Source organism: Paramisgurnus dabryanus, chromosome 4 (genome assembly GCF_030506205.2).
Source record: "Paramisgurnus dabryanus chromosome 4, PD_genome_1.1, whole genome shotgun sequence".
Classification (NCBI taxonomy): domain Eukaryota; kingdom Metazoa; phylum Chordata; class Actinopteri; order Cypriniformes; family Cobitidae; genus Paramisgurnus; species Paramisgurnus dabryanus.
Genome location: NC_133340.1, coordinates 15,315,867 through 15,333,272, shown reverse-complemented (window position 1 = coordinate 15,333,272; position 17,406 = coordinate 15,315,867). Strand labels below are relative to the sequence as shown.

General features: G+C 38.5%; 1 protein-coding gene across 2 annotated transcripts in view; it reads left to right on the top strand.

Moving 5' to 3' along the window:
* The window catches only part of maml3 (mastermind-like transcriptional coactivator 3), a 126,171-nt gene extending 110,668 nt beyond the window's left edge, over nucleotides 1–15,503 (top strand). For both annotated transcript variants that reach the window (XM_065295635.2, XM_065295634.2), the window contains exons 3-5: nucleotides 9,505–9,783; nucleotides 11,936–12,011; nucleotides 12,216–15,503. In XM_065295635.2, coding sequence (XP_065151707.2) covers nucleotides 9,505–9,783; nucleotides 11,936–12,011; nucleotides 12,216–13,189 — 1,329 coding nt within the window. In that variant the 3' untranslated portion in view covers nucleotides 13,190–15,503. The remainder of the gene's footprint in view (nucleotides 1–9,504; nucleotides 9,784–11,935; nucleotides 12,012–12,215) is intronic.
* The last annotated feature ends 1,903 nt before the right edge of the window (nucleotides 15,504–17,406 follow it).

Below are 17,406 nucleotides of genomic sequence, written 5' to 3'. Positions count from 1 at the left end.
GTAACAACAAAGCGGTAACAAATGCAGATACACATATTAACCTCTTAATGCTGCGTTCACACCAGCCGCGGTAGAGGTGTCAAGCGCGAGTGATTTCAATGTGAAGTCAATTTGAAGATGCGTTGATGTGCGCCTGGAGGTCTCGCTGCATGAATGAGGAGTTTAGCGTGGCGCGGTAGACGCGATTCTGCCTCATTTGCGCGTCTAGCATGAATTGAGCATTACCGTGGGAAACGCCGGAGTTAAAAAATTTGAACTTTGGCAGAAAAACACACCGCATTAACTAATCAGGAGCTTTCTCTTATAGTGACGTGATTACTGGAAGCGAGCGGAGTCACAAAAGCCCCGCCCTTGACGCGTACGTCCACGTGAATGTCTGGAATGACTAGAATTTGATGTACGCGAATAAAGTGGGTAAACTCAAAATGTTTAAGGGTCCAAATACGCACAAATAGCGCATTTTTGCCGCCTCTACCGTAGGTTGTGTGAATGCACCATAAGACCTGGATGTCCACATGTTGTTTGCACCATAATACTTAATTCTGAGTAACTGGAACCTGTTGTACACAAACGTGGACAATTATACTGCTTCATGTTCAATGAAAAATATTTGGTTATTATATTGGTTCTTCCTAACCCCAAAATAGTTTGAAGAAATCTGAAAAAAATATTTTCCGTTTGCGACGGTTAGAACAATGATGGGCCAAGTTGAGGAGTGATTTAACTGTGATTCGCTGTTTATTTACTTCCATCACTGCTGGTCTTCTCAAAACATACACAAGTTGCCGTTTTTTTGTTTGTGGGTTAAACTGACCAAGCTGCTGCTTTGACTGCCGCGCTGCTACTGTGGTTACACGCGTGGGCATGTTTGATTGGAATTACGTAAAAAGTGGGCATGCGTTACCTACGCCTAACCTATGCCGTAGGACCTAAGCACAACTATAATGAGCCCTTTACTTGTTGTTATGACAACATATGTCACGTGATGTATCAATGTGGCGGATGTAGTACGTCCAAATTTATTTATTCTATCCATATTCATACTATATAGTTCCTACTGTTTTAACGGTCGATGCGTAGGTACTAATTCAGTACCTACTCTCAAAGTATGCCCTTTTGAACAAAGTTTACTGTATAACCACTGAGGTTGTTGTAGTGCATTATGGGATTGCCCTTTCTGCAAAGAATATGAAGAAGCTCCCTATGCCTTGAAACATCTTCCACATTAGGAGCATACATGTAATGCCTTGAATCACAGTCTAGGTAGGCAGTTTATATGTTGTTTTGGCACACTCTACTTTCCTCATTACACACATACAGACACAAACACTCAATTTAGCCTGTGTTTGTCTCTCTGTGTTGGAACGTTGGATGGTAAATAAAGGAGATCTGAGGTCGTGATTGGTCGTTTCATCTTTTCTCTTGAGAGAGGTGCCATGATTGGCTCACTCATCTCGGGAAAGCAAGACCGTAAAAGATGACAATTAATCTGTCACAGGCGCTCTCAAAAACCCTTCACCAATCAAACACAGCTTTAAACATTTCCCTCTGCTCCTCTCTCTCACTCACTCGCACACCTTAGCTCGCTCACGCTCCCTCTCTCTCGCTTGCTCGGATAATAAAGTTCATCTTAATTTCTGCTTCTGTTGAGCCTTGAATAATTAGTCATGATCGCTTTCAACAAGGCACAGCTGCATGAAACAAAGAACAGATAAGAGGAGTGAAAGAATAAGGGAAGATTTTGAAACAGACACGCACAAGCACCTGTTGTGACATTCAGTCGCAATTTTGTTGTAGGTTTTCTGGGAAAATCATTAGCATTCACACCATTCCTTGATTTTTGTTGTTAAAAGGCATACGTGAATCTTTTATCTTATGGGTCTAAATGCTGTATTATATACTCACGAAGTAAAACCGAGAGACCGCGAGGGCTACAGCGGCATCAGAGTGAGTTTTAACGGTGAAGGGAGAGTGCAAGGGAGACAACTGCCTCTGCGCTTCTGTTATCTTTCCTTTCTTATCCTTACATCAGATTTCATCACTTTTCCTACTTTACCTGCACATCCACAGAGAAAGAATATGTGTTTAATTGAGCCCCGTGTCTGTTTGGCTGTCTGTGTGTGCTTTATTTCTAGAAGTCTGAGGCGCAGCCAGTGAACAATGAACAATTTCACGGCTACGGGCTTGTCCAAACAAAGAAAGCTGGTAGCCTCATTCAGACTCTTGATCTGTTGCGTGTTAGCGCACGTTTGTCCTAAAGAGCCGGTTTCCTGTTATTTAATATGACTGATCTGATTGAATGTACATGCTGAATGAACATCCGACCGGTCGTCGGGTCAGTGCTTAACTTATGCAAATGATTCGCACCGCACTCGGTGTATCCTGCGGGTTCGGTGCATCCGATGCGTGTGAGAAGCCAAAGCAGGTGCATTTCCATTCTCAGATTTACGATCCGCTTTTGGCCCGAATGCGAATGCTAAAATTGAATTCAGACCATCTCAGGTGTCTGCAGAGCGCTTCACTGTATTTTCCCCAGGTTTCACTTTCACGTAATTCCAATCATACGTCAAGCATTCGGTTTTAGTCCTCGAATTTGACTGGTTGAGAGGTCCATTACAAATCTAATATCATGGATCTAAACTGGGATGCAGTTTATGGACGGGAATCTTCCGCCCTTTGTTGCCAAGCATAGCGCAATTGATTTCCGTGCAACCTCTACTGTGTGACCGTGGATGTTGAAATGGACGTGAACTGGAGTCTGTGGGTTAACAGTTATTATACGTTGAGATGTTTCAATCAGTTTACTGCCAAGTTTATTAAGTATTAATGTAAAGAAAAATCAGTGCGCGCGGCTTTGGATGGATTTCTATCCGTAATGCTTGATGAACTGGTGCTGAACCTGTGCATGCGTGCGAGTGTGTGCGCGTGTGTAATTGAGCTGTAGACAGAAATATGGCTTTACGGCCACCACTAATGGCTTCTGTGCAGAGAGGGAGAGGAGAAATATAGAAGCCAGGAGAGATAACGCGACACTGGGAGGAAGGGAGGGCAGAGGGTTTGAGATTGAGAAAGGTGGAGAGTTTGCGGAAAACAGGAGGGAGGCGGAAGAGTAGGAAAAGGGGGGTGGGGGCTACAGTTGGGTGCAAGATGACTGCCAGTACTGTCTTGTAACAGGTGTGTTATGAAAATATTGACATGCTAATATTTTAGGGTTTCTTTGTTTAAAACAGTGATTACACATCAACAAACATAACACATTTTCATTGTGTTAATGATTGTGGTAAATTTGAAATGTAGATTTTTTTTTTGGTTTGGTCTCCAGGTTCATTTGCCTCTCTTCTATCGCCACGTCTCTGCCTGCTGGGCTCTCATTTGTTTATGTGAACGCTCTCAGTAGATTTGGCGTGATTGATATGCTACCAAATAATCTGATAAATGGGGCAGCAGGTCCTGGTAGTTGTGACAGACAGCGCCCTCTCCATATTTTTCCGGTAGTGTTTTTCCATTTATCAGTCGGTTTAAACATTCATTCTGTTAAAGAGCAGTTACATAAATGCCTACGCTACCATGATCTGAGACATTTAAGACCCTGCAAAATCACTTAAAGACTGCATTTTCGATTATGTCAGGGTGAAACTAGACATTCATCTTTCCTTTTACTTTTTTAAATATAACCAATAGGCTTTTTTGTTGACATCAGGTGTGTGCATTTGCCGGTTTTCTCTCAGTAGCAGGTGATATTTAAGCAGAAGGGTCGGGACATTGGCCAAATAAATGTTGTGCAGGTTGAGTCATGAGTATTTTTAGTGTTTTTTTTCCAAATCAGAAACACTGGAAATTCATCTATTTATTTAGTCTATGCATATACCGTATGGACTAAAACTAGTTTGATTTAAAATCTTACGGAAACCTTCTAAAGAATCCTCCTCATGCAATAATAGGAGCAAATGTGATGCACTGATATATCAGCCAGGCCATTTTAAAAAAAATATTAGCTGTTAACTGTGCCCAGCAAGTAGATTAACAGTGGACATTCTGCCAAGTTTAGGTTCCAAATTCTGCCAAACATTTTTACATATACAGTATATTGTCAATATAGTGGCCATCTGCCACCCTGCTCTCTAGATATCAATATCGACATGGGCCATAAAAAAATAACAATATTAGCCGACCGGTTAATTAAGAGCAGCTCATAAATTGTTTTGAAATTCCAACCTGCAAATGAACAGCACTGTTTTAGAGAAACTGAAGCTGTATGCATCCATTGTCTTTGGATTTGTTTTCCAACTTAATAGGATAGCTTCAATTTGTGTGGCTATTCATCTCAGATTTGTTGAGTTGTCGAGTCACTATAGCACTATAGCCCCCTACCACACATGAATGTCCATAACTGCGAGATTTCGGCATGTGGCGTGTTATTAAAGGGATGTTGTGAGCATGCCCTTCAGATTAGAGTCTGATCTACGCTAAGGCTCACTACTTGAAATCAATGTGCGTTTGTGTATGTTTTAGATCAATGAAATAAATCCTCCTTATTATGTTCTGTGCAAGCTAGTTTATTATTCTTAGACCCCCGACTCTTTAATAATATTTGAAGATGCTACATATGGTGAACTTTAAAAGTCAGTCACTTTAGGATAAACTTGCATGTTTCTATGTTTGTTGGCTTTAGTAAATCCACTCACTTCATGCTCTCAAATAATTAAACGATTAGAGGTGCTGCGTGTTATTGTTTCGGTATTAAATTTGTTCATGTTCAGTGGCTACTGCAAGGCTGTCAGTGGCATGTTGATTTTGCTGAAAATGAGACCGTGGCACTGTTTGAGTGTTCCTTCCAACAAAGCAACATTAAATCTGAAAAGACATGCTGGGCTGTTTTAATCCATGGTATGGTCAAAACATTTTCTAGGTTAATTTCGCTGTTGGGTCTATATTTTACCCAACCAATTTTTCGAAAAATTTATATTTTTGCAATTCCAGTTTCATTAGTGATGAAGAGTCACTAGAAACGACAGCTAAGATAAGATGTAACAACAGCAAGATATTTTCAGACTGATTTCAAAAGTGTGATGCTGTGTGTTTAAGCATCTCAACAGCAACATTGGTCGGTTCAAACTCCATGTGAGACCATTAAGGCCAAAGTATGGTCTAGGGATGCACCGATACCACTTTTTCTTTTTCAGATTCTGATACAAGAATCCTGAGTATCGGCCGAAACCGATTGCTGCCGATACAATACTACTGCTGTGTATTTTTGTAACTTAAAATTGCATGCACACACATACACAAATGTTAAACATGTATAGTGCTTTCTACTACATCTAGTATAATTTTTTGTGCTGGGCAAAGATTAATCGCGATTAATCGCATACAAAATAAAAGTGATTTTTATGCTGTGTAAAAAATACGTCGATGCAAAATATGCGCGACGATTCGTCAGACCCAAACAGGTGGCGCCGTAGAGTAGTAGCTACGCGAATGGCTTCAGTCCATCGGCGATGTCACACAGCAAGTGCGTGCGGCCGCGCTGGTTTTTTTCAGTGCCCATGTTAACAAGCATGCACCCCGTCGCACCCCATGTTAACGCTCAATTAAAGTGAAAGTGCTTTGTTTATGGTTTAAATGCTCGTGGATTGACGCAGAAAAGTGTCATAAAATCCATAAAATCATGAATGTGATGCCAAGTGTGTTTTAAACAGTCATGACTTTGAGCAATTTAACAGAAAGCAATGAAATATGTCACTGTTGCCAGAAGACTGCGCTTTCATTCACTCTCAGTACAGCAGTAAATGAGTCCTCATCTATCTAATAAACTTAAGAGAAAGAGATTTAATAATGTATGTGCTTCTTAAGTCTAATTGTGTTTATATCTGTCATTACATGGACTAGAACAGCACGAAAACAATGTGGATTAAACAAATCAAGTTATAAAAATTACACTGACCATCAAAATGCACATTGAAGAGGTTTTGCTCATAAATGCATGTAAAATAAAGTAATTTGAACTTGAGATTTTTATACTGTTACTAAACTGCACAGTATGGACTGCAAACGCTTTATTGAATGCTACCTCTGACTAAGAATGCATTATTTTGCACTTGTATAATCTTTTTTTTATTTTGAAATTTTAAGAGCAATAAACATATATTGAAATGTTTACATTCCGATATGTAAATCGACATGTATAAATTGCTATTAGTTAAATAATGGGTAGATAATCGAGAATCGAAGTCGAATCGGACTGATAAAATGAATCGTTAGATTAATCGATGCATCGAAAAATAATCGCTAGATTAATCGTTAAAAAATTATCGTTTATCCCAGCCCTAGCTGTGTGTAATTATTATGTATAAATAAATACACACACACACATTCATGTATGTATTTTAGAAACATTAACAATATTTATTTATATTTTTATATATTCTATATTAAATATAAATTTGTAAAAATGATATATAAATAAAACAATTCTGAAATGAATATATGAATGGGTGTGTGGTTAAATATACTTAATAATTAGACACAGCACACACTCATATATTATGCCAAAAATCACTTTAATTTTGTATGCGATTAATCGCGATTAATCTTTGCCCAGCACTAATTTTAAATTTAAAAACCAATAATTTTAATTGATTTACAAGTTGCAACAACATTAGTAATTATTAATCATGGCAGCGTTTAGGAGAACATATAATGGGTAAGTTTGGTCAATTAAAAGAATGCTAAATATATTTTCCGTAATTGCGCAAAACTGACACATTAAAAAAGCTTTAATGTGCAGAAGGTTATTTTGGGAATTATGTGCTTGACCGGACCTTTTATGCACAATCCTGGGTGCAGAGTTGATGCGACTAAATCATCATAAACGCTAAGTTTACGTAAAAATATCTGTAAATGTGCGTTTGTTCCTTCACATGAAGCTATCGAGTGTGTTAAGAAGACTTTGAATATAACGTTGATGGTGCTTTTATAATACTTTGGGGTGGTTTCTTGGAAAGGGATTAGACAAAAATTTTTTAAGAGCTGTCCAAACTGAAAACAACTTTCACTGACATATCTTAAAATACACCAGGACCCTTTGTTTTGTCTCAAAATGCACATAAGCAATGTTTTTAGTAAGGCATGCTTGTTAAAACTATTTACCGGAAAACCGCCTGATTGTCCTTTTAATCGCTTGTCAGTAACAACCACGGGTAATGCACAGTATTGGAATTGGATCGGTCCTGTTAGTCCAATATCCAATCCAGAAAAAAAAAAACTGGATCGGCCCCGATACCGATCCAGAATATCAGATTGGTGCATCCCTAATGCGCATGCGTCTGAGTACACGGATGAGTCAAATAAACTATACTTTGCAAGGTTGTGCATTTGACCATGCATGCGTACACACTCGCATACACGTAAAAAACTATACTCCGGGCTTTTAGTTCCTGACTAATGGCAGATGGTGGTACTTTTGATAATAATTTTTTTGCAATTCTGTTAGGTGACTAATGCCACAGAAATGACGTATTTGACCTTTCTGGGGCCAGTTAAATGTCCAGAGAGAGTTTCTGTGATGCTTTTAAAACATTACTGTTTGTTTGAGCAGTCCAGCATGTCCAATTCTGGTTCGACCAGGACCAGGCAGGAGTAACTGTTTGTGCAAACAATGGCAGACAGGTGGACAGTAGGTCACTAGGAGTGATTAGGATACATGGGTTGTTTTCTATTGTTATTGGTGCGGCTAAAGCAAGATACATTTTATTTCTGATCTTGAATAGTCACTGCCATGAATTAGAAACAGACCAAAGTATTTTTTATTATGTGATCTTCCACCAAATACTCAGTATTTCCATTTATCTTGCTGGATTCAATGATCTGGTGTAGTTTAGGAGGAAGATGCCGACGAACAATGGTAGAATCAAGAGCGGTTTACACGAGAAATGTAAATTAAGAGAAAAAGATGAAGATGAAAAGGAGCAAGAGAGGATAAAAGAGAGAGACTAAATCTCTCTCTCTTTCTCTCTCTCTCTCTCGGCTGCTGCCCGCTGTCGTCCATCATGGCTCCTATGAGCACCATCTGCTCAACATTACAGCCACTGTTGCCTGGCTACCTGCTCTCTCTCCCTCTTTCCTGTTTTTTCTCTGCCTCTCTCTCTTTAATGTTTTTTTTCTGTCATCCGAGTCCTTTTCTCTCACCCCTCATCTCTGTCTCTCCGCTCGGCTGAGGAGTCTTTGGCTCGCACGCATTATCCGGCAGGAAAAGGAGATACATCTCTTACACCGTACATGATTAAGCCATCTGCAGAGAGAGCTAAAGGGGGTGGGGGGGTCGTAATGAGAAAGAGTAAGTAAAGCAGCGAGATTGAAAGAGAAGACGACGAGAGGAGGTGAAGGGAAATGTGCAGGAAAGAGGGAACAACAGAGAGAATGGAATGGAGACATGAGCACAGAGGTGGAAGAAATAGAGATAGATGACTTGTGAGAAAGACAGAGAGAGCGAGAAAAAGAGCCTAAGATAAAGGAAAACAGATCAACACTGCCCCCTTTTGGCCCCTTTGTGTTGCACACACACAGACGTACGTGCAGTGCGCCACAGATCGGCATGACTTGTTAACTGGAGACATGCAGCTGTGCACAGACAGATTTTTGCTTATTGACCGGTTTGGTCTAGATTTTTCTCAACAGTCTCCTGTGGTGCCTGCGTGTTTGTAATTTGTGCCAAGAGGTGGATCAAATCAATTGATCTCTCCAGACATGCCCAAAGTTATCTTTACCTGTTACAAAGTTTGTGAACAAGTCTATTTCGGTGTCCCTTGGTCTTGAAATGTTAAGCTTTGGTCCGGAACTGAGTCTTATAGTGTAGTTTAAGTAATTTTATTAGTCTAACCCAGTACAAGACCAGATGGTGTCGAGACCAAGACTATACCACAGAGAGTTGAGACTGAGACAAGACACAGACCATCAAAAAAATTGTTTTTGAGATTGGTCTTTTAGTTTTTTCTAGTTGAGTGTAATTCCTGCAGTTGTGGTCTTGAAATAAAAAATAATAATTAAGATCATCAAAAAATGGTATTGAGACCGGTCTCGAGACCAAGACTTGTCTCAAGTACTACAATGCTACACATAATGCTAAAAATCTATACAGTAGCTTGAATGTACAAATGTAAAATGCAAATGTTTATTCATTTAAAAGAAAAGTGTGCTTTTGTCTGGATCAAGTGCATTGAATTTACGGTATTGATGCTTCAGCATTGTTATTACTGCTCTAGTAGATACTTTAATTTACTATCAATGAAGCTGGTCCCTATTGGCTTAAGATCAAGTGTCGGTGCACCCTGAAATAATCTCTCATTACAGTCTACAAGTACATAATTAGAAACATATTGTGTAATTATGGGTTTGTCAATAATGTAATGACTGAATTGTTCAAGAGAGTCCAATCATTTGTTCAATTATAAGAAATGGCAGATGTACAGAACAGTCTCAGAGCGTTTCCTTTATTGTGCTTTTTAGGATCAAGGTGTGGTCGGGATGCCGCGACAGGCGGGAGGAGTTCAGCCACCTCATGGAGCACCAGGGGGCGTTGCCTCGGCGGGGCCTAACAGCGCAGGGCCTGGCGGTTATCTGGGCAATCCACAGCAGCAACAGCAGGCGGCTATGATGAAGCAGATGATGGCTTTGGAGCAGGAGAAGAGAGTCCAATTGCATCTCATGGAGCAGCAAAAAGCCCAACTGATGAGAGAACAGAGACAACAACAACAGCAGCAGCAGCACCACTTGCTGGCAGAACAGGTGAGGGATCATTTACACCACACGACAGTGATTGACTTTCTTTTGCATATGTGAAATCAACAGGTGAGGCAGTCTGCCGTGAGTTAGATTTTCAGTGACAGATTTTGCAGTGTTGCAATGATTGACATTAACTAACTGGTTGTAACCATTAGCATAGACTGTAAACAAGATGGATGACGCATCTCCATAAACTGTCACTGGAAAAAAAATGAAGCCCAAATATATGGCTGCTAACATCTTGCGCCGTTTGCGTCGTTTGGTGCCTTTCCCATCACAGAAAACCATCACAGGTTTATCAATGCAATTAAAGTATTATTTTGTTTTTCTTTGTTTGTTTGTTGATCACGAAGTACAAAGTAGATGAGGAAAAGTAGGAGTCCGTGTACTCAATGCGCCGCCGTTGTTTGTTTACATTGTGTGGAATGGTCGCTGTAATTTGTGGAGCGGATTTATTGCATTCTGTAGAAAAGGAGGAGTGGCGTTTATTGCGTTTTGGGAAAAAAGGGAGAAAAGATGACAGAATAACACGGCGCATATTGGATTTTGTATAAAATTAAGAATTTACTTTTAAATATTGACCTGATATAATACTGATATTGGCATTAACTCTTTTTTTTTCCAAAAATGCCATTTATCGCGTTTTGGAACCAAACTCTTCATTTATTCCCAGTAAAAACTGTAACACACAGTTAAAAGTAAAGAATGAAGACAGTTATTTGTATGTTTTTATTAATAGTATGTTTTTATTAATAATATTAATACTAAATCAGTAAAATGACTCCCAGTATATTTAATTATTTTTATTTAATAATATTAATACTTTAATCATTGAAATTACTCCCACTATATTTAAAAACTTTTATTTTTTTATATAAACAGTGATTAAATATTGAAGCATATTAAGATTATAATGAATTACAGTTTATAAACAACAATTATATTAAAGTTAAGAATACCTTACCCACTTTATACACTGCAAGAAAAAAATCACATGGTTAGTTAATTTTAGGACACTTCACTTATTTTTTTTTTTTCACTTCTGAAATGCAACACAGTTCAATACCTAATTTAAAATAACGAAAAACAAAACTGAAAATTCATATGCATTGAACAGTACATTAGGTCATGAATTTATACAATCTTTTAAGTATAAATAAACTCGGCAGGTGTTGTTCTAAAAGTGACTGCTTGAGGGCGCTTTGGAAGCGATTATGTGCGTTGGTTTCTATTATACAAACCTTTGGGAAGTACTGTCTTATAAGCAGTGTTTCGAATTGAGGGGGGCTAGGAGGTCCCGGACCTCCTATAAGCATTGAGGGACCCCTATAAAGCACAAAAATATAATTTTGGGGGTTGCACTAGTGTTTATTCAAATTAAAATACTACATGAATCTAAAAATCTTGTTCTGCACTGCCACAAAATTTCGCAAGAAACTTAAAAATTGAAAAGATTTCTGTCTGAAATAAATCTAAAGTGCACCTCACACTGTTTTCTGGAGGAATTGACAGATTGTTAAATTTAGGATTGGGTTAGGGGCTTTAAAAAAATTCCTAAACTATTATTCACACTGATTTGATGGGTAAAAATGGTTAAGGTTTTTTAAATTAAGGATCACATCTTATTTTGTGAAATCTCGCCGACCCTATAATGACGGGAGGGCTTAGCTAGGGGACCCCCATAATCTTTGACATAATTCGAACACTGCTTAAGTACCAGATTTTGCAGATAATTCGTTTAATCAATGCATATTCTTTGTGGTAGCACAGGGTGTTATATATAGTAATCAACATGCTATATCAACTTGTTTGTTCAGTAGAAGTAGAAGGATTTTTAGATTTTTTAAAATTAAAAGAACCCAAATTAATATGTTGTTGACTTTATAAAAAGCCTTTTAGCCAGTTGGGGGACTGCCCCGCCGACGCACAACATGCCATGATTGGGTCTTAGCAAAATTGTATCATATAGTCTGACAAGCAAAAATGAATTGAAAGGACTGCAAAAAATGTGTGGTGTGTGTGGCTTTAAATGACATTGATTATGAATAATAATTAGTGAACCAAAAAATCTACATGTGTGCTTTCTCTTTTATTGCTGATAAGAAATGTTGATATTGATCTGTTGTTTTCTGCTTGGCTTTCCTTCTTTTTCCAGTTACAACAACAGCAGCATCTCCCGAGACAGATGAGTCAGGTGCAGAGGAATCCATACCCACTCCAGCAGTTTCAAGGCAAGACACCCACCCACCCAATCAGTTTTAACTAAACACATTCCCACTAGATATGATGTAATGACCATTTTACTTCATGATGCAAAAGGACTAGTGTGTTAAATGGGTGCTGTATGAATCTGCAAGCAGATGGTTAACTTGTCAAGATGATGTCATAAGATCTAAACTTATGTGTAGTTGTAACATTGTTTGATTTTATTTTAGGCACCCCCCAAGAGATGGCGGCGAGGAACCAGACGCTACAGAACATGCGGAACAGTCGACTCATGCAGCAACAGCAGCAACAGAACCCAGGGATCCTGCAAATGACGCCCGTACAAAATTCTGCCGCCATGCCTTCACAAGGAGACATAAGCATGGCGTACGGAGGCCAGACGGGTGCACAAACAGGCATGTACCAGAGTATGAACCCGGCCATGGGTCAAATGCTCCAGCAGCAACAGCAACACCATCCCAACCAGGCCGGCATGGCGATGGCACAGAGACAGGCGGGCGGCGCCGGACAGGGGATGGTCGGCGGAGGGCCGGGAGGTGTTTACGGTCAAGGCATGCTCATGAACCCTCAGCAAATGAAACCCGGCAGCGTTGCCCCTGGTGGGCCGCCGATGGCCAAAGCTGCCCAGGTTCAGAGACTGCAAAGCATGATGGGAGGTGGTGGCCAGACATGGCCGCCGCAACAGCAGCAGCAAAATATGCAGGCCATGGGTGGCAGGACTTCAAACGACATGGTGGCGTTTAACAGTAATCCTGCGTACGCCATGCAAGGCGGCCAGCCTAGGATGGCCAAGCAGCATTTCGCGCAAACAATGGGTGGGCAGACTATGGTGGACCCACGATCTATAAATCCAGCAGCAATGGGCGGGCCCATGATGCCACACATGGCAGGGCAGCCAAGGACCAATCAGCCGAGGGGTATGGTGATGGCAGGCATGAACCAGGGCGTGCCTAACATGGCTGCTTTCGGACAGGGCTCGGCTCAGGGCATGCCGGGGTCGTCGGGTGGGGGAGGGCCGTACATGCCGGGCGGTCAGCCTCAGGGCTACCAGAGGACGTCTAATCAGGACCTGGCATACAGTTACGGCAGCCAATCAGGGGCTGGGGTTTCGTTCGGCCTTTCGGATGGGACAGATTTGGATACAACGGAAGGTTGGATGGATGAGTTTTTCCCCAACCAATAGCCTAAATATTTTTTTTAGTAGAACAATTTAATGGAAAATGTGATTTTTTTTTTCTTTTTGTTTTTTTTATTACATGGTCGACAATTCTAAACAATATATTACATGTTGTGTATTACATGTGTGTGCTGTCACAATATTTAAACCAACTCCTCTCTGTTTGGGTGGTCGCTTTTCGAGTAAGAATCCAGTCTTCTGTGTTGTAATTCTTTTATTTTGCTTTTAAACAAAAACACATTTTAGCCATTTCACAAATGATTTTGTCAATTTTTGTTTTGGGCTATGTCCTTGACACTGTACGAAGGGCAAGAGGCACTGAAACTTGCAAAATGATATTTGGAAAGATTTTATGTACGGTTTTTAGTTCATCTATCTTAACCTTTACTCCGACCGTACTCTTTCATGAAGTATACAGTATGTGGAAAATTTCAGGTGGGCCTGTCAACTATCAATCCCTTGTTTCCAACCAACCAATTCACCACACATCCTCTCATCCGTCTGTATTACATATTGTTTCTCATCCTGCTCTTGATGTGTTGTGATCCTCTACATTTGATCTGTATGAATGCTTGATGTGTGTGTGTGTGTGTTTGCACTATGAGCATCACAGCAAACACATCAGACTGTTTGCATGCGAGATGGATGCTCTGCTGTTGCTAGGCGACCGGTAGAAGTGTGCGTGTGTGTTTGTGCGTGTTTGTCTGTGCGAATATTACTCAAAGAAATTTGGCAGCTACAAACTTCTTTCTCCCCTCTGTAAAACTGTGAGACAGGGATGTTTCTTGAGTCACAATGGCAGCTAGAGAGGATTACAACTATGACAATATTGGATAGATTGCAGTCTAATGTAACACCCCACAGACAAAGGCAAAGGTTGTCAAATAATCTGGGACAAATTTAGTGTCTGAAAAATAATTTTAGGACCTTTAAATGCTTCGCAACATTCTTGTTTATCATTATAAAAACTTAATGACCTGTGAACACTGGTTAGAAATATTTTTATTAAAATATAGAAGGGAAAAAAGACAGTACCTGTACTGTATTTCTGCTGATGGGTCATACCACTTTTATCCTTTCATTTCACCAAACAAATATTTATTAGTTGCTTTCTAGAGCACAGAAAATTCCTTTCTTTTCAGTTATTGTGCCACTTCAAGCTCCTCCAAGACGGTGACACTCCGATACGTGCTATACAAATCCTGAAACCGAAAAGAGATAACCACATTAAGCAGTTTATAGTCCAGATAACATTCACTATCATTCTTTTTCTCAAAATTTGATCATACAGTTTGCTTTATTTTCACATGTTAGCATCTGGCCCTTTTATTTGTATGTACAAACCATGTCAGACATGTTCACCAAATTGCATTTATTGTTTAAAACATTTAAAGTGTTGAGTGATTTCCAAGTTTTGACCTGATGTTTCAAAATGAAGTTCTCGGTAAGTTTGACTGACTTTGTTTGTCTGTCTAAATGCCACCTAAATATGAATATCAGTTTTTTTCCTGTTTTGTGTTGCTGTATGATGTCATAGTTCTGGTGTCTCTGTAATCAAACTCTATTTGAAGTCTAGTCTGATAGTTTCAGCTCTTTGGGGAATGTAACAGGAATGTAACATTGTGACTGACTTTTGCCCCTGGTTACATTTTTCTTTTTGTTTGTGACGCAAAACGGTTTCATTTTTTGTCTTAATGGGATAAATTCACCAATAGTGTTTTTTTATTTTACAATAATGTTATGTTGTTGCTCTGTCAAGAGGATTGCAAAGGGAGGAGGTGGGGCCCAGCTGGCTCACCAAATATCAACAATCTGGGACCAAGTTTAAGATTAAGAACATGTTTGCTTTACGTTGAAGTCATCGATCTTTTTCTCCTTTTATTTCGTACTGGTGCTGACATATATGTGATGGAAAAAGGTATATATCAGATACAGTTATTTGTAAATATGTTTTTACAATTTTAAATACATCAGAGGATACGTCTCTACTCGCTGTAAAGATATTGCTGTTTGTTGAAGATAGAGAAGTATTTTTATTTCATCTTTTTTCCACTTTTAAACTCATCTGAGCTATACCATTGCACTTCAGACAATGTCTTACTACTAATTTGTAATGTAAACCTCCTCTTATTTTTATTTTGAAGGTTTTTTCTAGTTTGAAGATTTTACTCTGTATCTAAAGCAGTGCTTTTTTCTTTTTCCATGTACAGAATTATGTAAATGGTAATGCCAGAGTTACAAAGAATTTGTTTTTCAGAAAAAATACATTAAAGAGATTGATCATTAAATAATGGTTCTCACTGATCATATATTAAAACGAGCCTCTGCACCATCTTTGTTTTTATTTCAGACTAATCTCATGGAAAGTCGTGTTCTAGTCACACAAAATTTGATTTATTTATTTGTGTCCATGACACCAAATTCAGCTTTTTTGTGTCACTTGCACAAATTTCTATAAATAGTTTTTCGTGTCTATTGCACAACTTTTTTTTTTTCGTTTCATTTAAAGTATGGTTTTCTCATTGTTTTTTTCTATTTTCTTACCATTGTCGCTTGGGGATGAGGTTAGAATCACTTTGTTACATTTTTAGACATCCTAACCCAAACCCCAACTCCAGGTGAGAATGATTTTTATAAAAAATTGAGAAAACGATACATAAAATGACACAATAAAGAAATGCGTGCCACCAACACGGAAAACTATAGAAATTCGTGCAGGTGACACGAAAAAGACATTCGTGCTCAAGGCACAAAAAAATGAATTTTGTGTCACGGACACGAATAAATTAATCAAATTTTGCGTGACTATAACATGACTTTCCGTGAGATCATGTTTTATTTAGTACAGGTCTAAGGGTAATGATAAGTAATTAAAAATAAGGTAATGAAATCGTAAAGTATAGGCCTATATAAAGTGTTTGTATAGACATCCTCAGTTTCAAAGCTGTTATTAGTTGATGTTCTTACAATTCACACCCATGTAGAGTTCATAGATACCGTAGTTCAAATCGGAGAAATGCAGTCCTTATTTTTGGCTCAAAATTAACAAATAAATAAATGGTAACTAAGGAAATACATAAAGAATCTGAGTTTACATCAGATCCCAACAAACTATATTTATCTAAATCTAATCATTAACCTATAGTAATTATTTATAGGTTGAACTGTTGGGTATGAATTCGCAGGAAACTAACAACCATCTGAAAATTTAATGGAAAGATTAAAGTATTTTTTTACATTTACATTACAAGGCACATTGCTTCGTTTATCCTGAGTACTATTAAGAAATAAAGCATATTTAAATGTACTAAATATACTTAAAAAGAGCAGGTAACGTTGTTATTTTGGCTAAGTAATACTACACACATACTTATTCATAGTATAGTTCTGCTTTAGTAGTACCTTAGTGCACTTGAAAAATTATACTAAATACCAGTAATACTTAAACCGATTTTTAGTGTATTGAAATAAATGGTGTCTCAAATAGCACAGTAGAGTACACTTAGATGATATTTGGGGGGTTTCCGGGACCGGGTTTATCATAGTCCCAGACTAAAATGCATGTTTGAGTTTGAGCTCCCTTATTTTAAGCGCATCTTGCACTGACATATCTTAACACATATCAGTTCCATTGTGTTGTCTCAAGATGCACACCAGTGTGAGATTTTTTGTAAAGTTTGTTTGTAAACTTTAATTGTTCTAGGGGTGGTTTCCCAGATAGTGATTATCTTAAGCCAGGACTAGACCTTAGTTTAACTAGTTTTAACATGTATGACTTACTAAAACATTACTTATGTGCATTTTGAAGCAAAACAAAAGAAATTGATATATTTTAAGATTGTATCAGTGCTAGTCTGATTACTGTCCAGGAAACCACCCCCTAATATCTAACGCTTAGTCCTGGATTTATAAAAACCCTGTCCGGAAAAAACGCCCCTTTAAGTTACTCTTATAGTACTACAGACTAATTATTAGGTATATAAAGTGCAAAATTAGTGTGTGAAAATGGTCCATTTACTAAGTGTACTTAAAGTAAATAAAGTGTATTTTAGTGTACATTTTTACCTGGGAGGAGTAATATTGGCCAATGAAAACCTTGCTCAACTTTCCTGTAGTGACCACTAGATGGCAGCAAGAGTCTTACACAAATATCAGGTTTTCCAAACATTCCCATACCAAAAATGCATGAATACATAATTCATACCCAAACACATTTCTTCTGA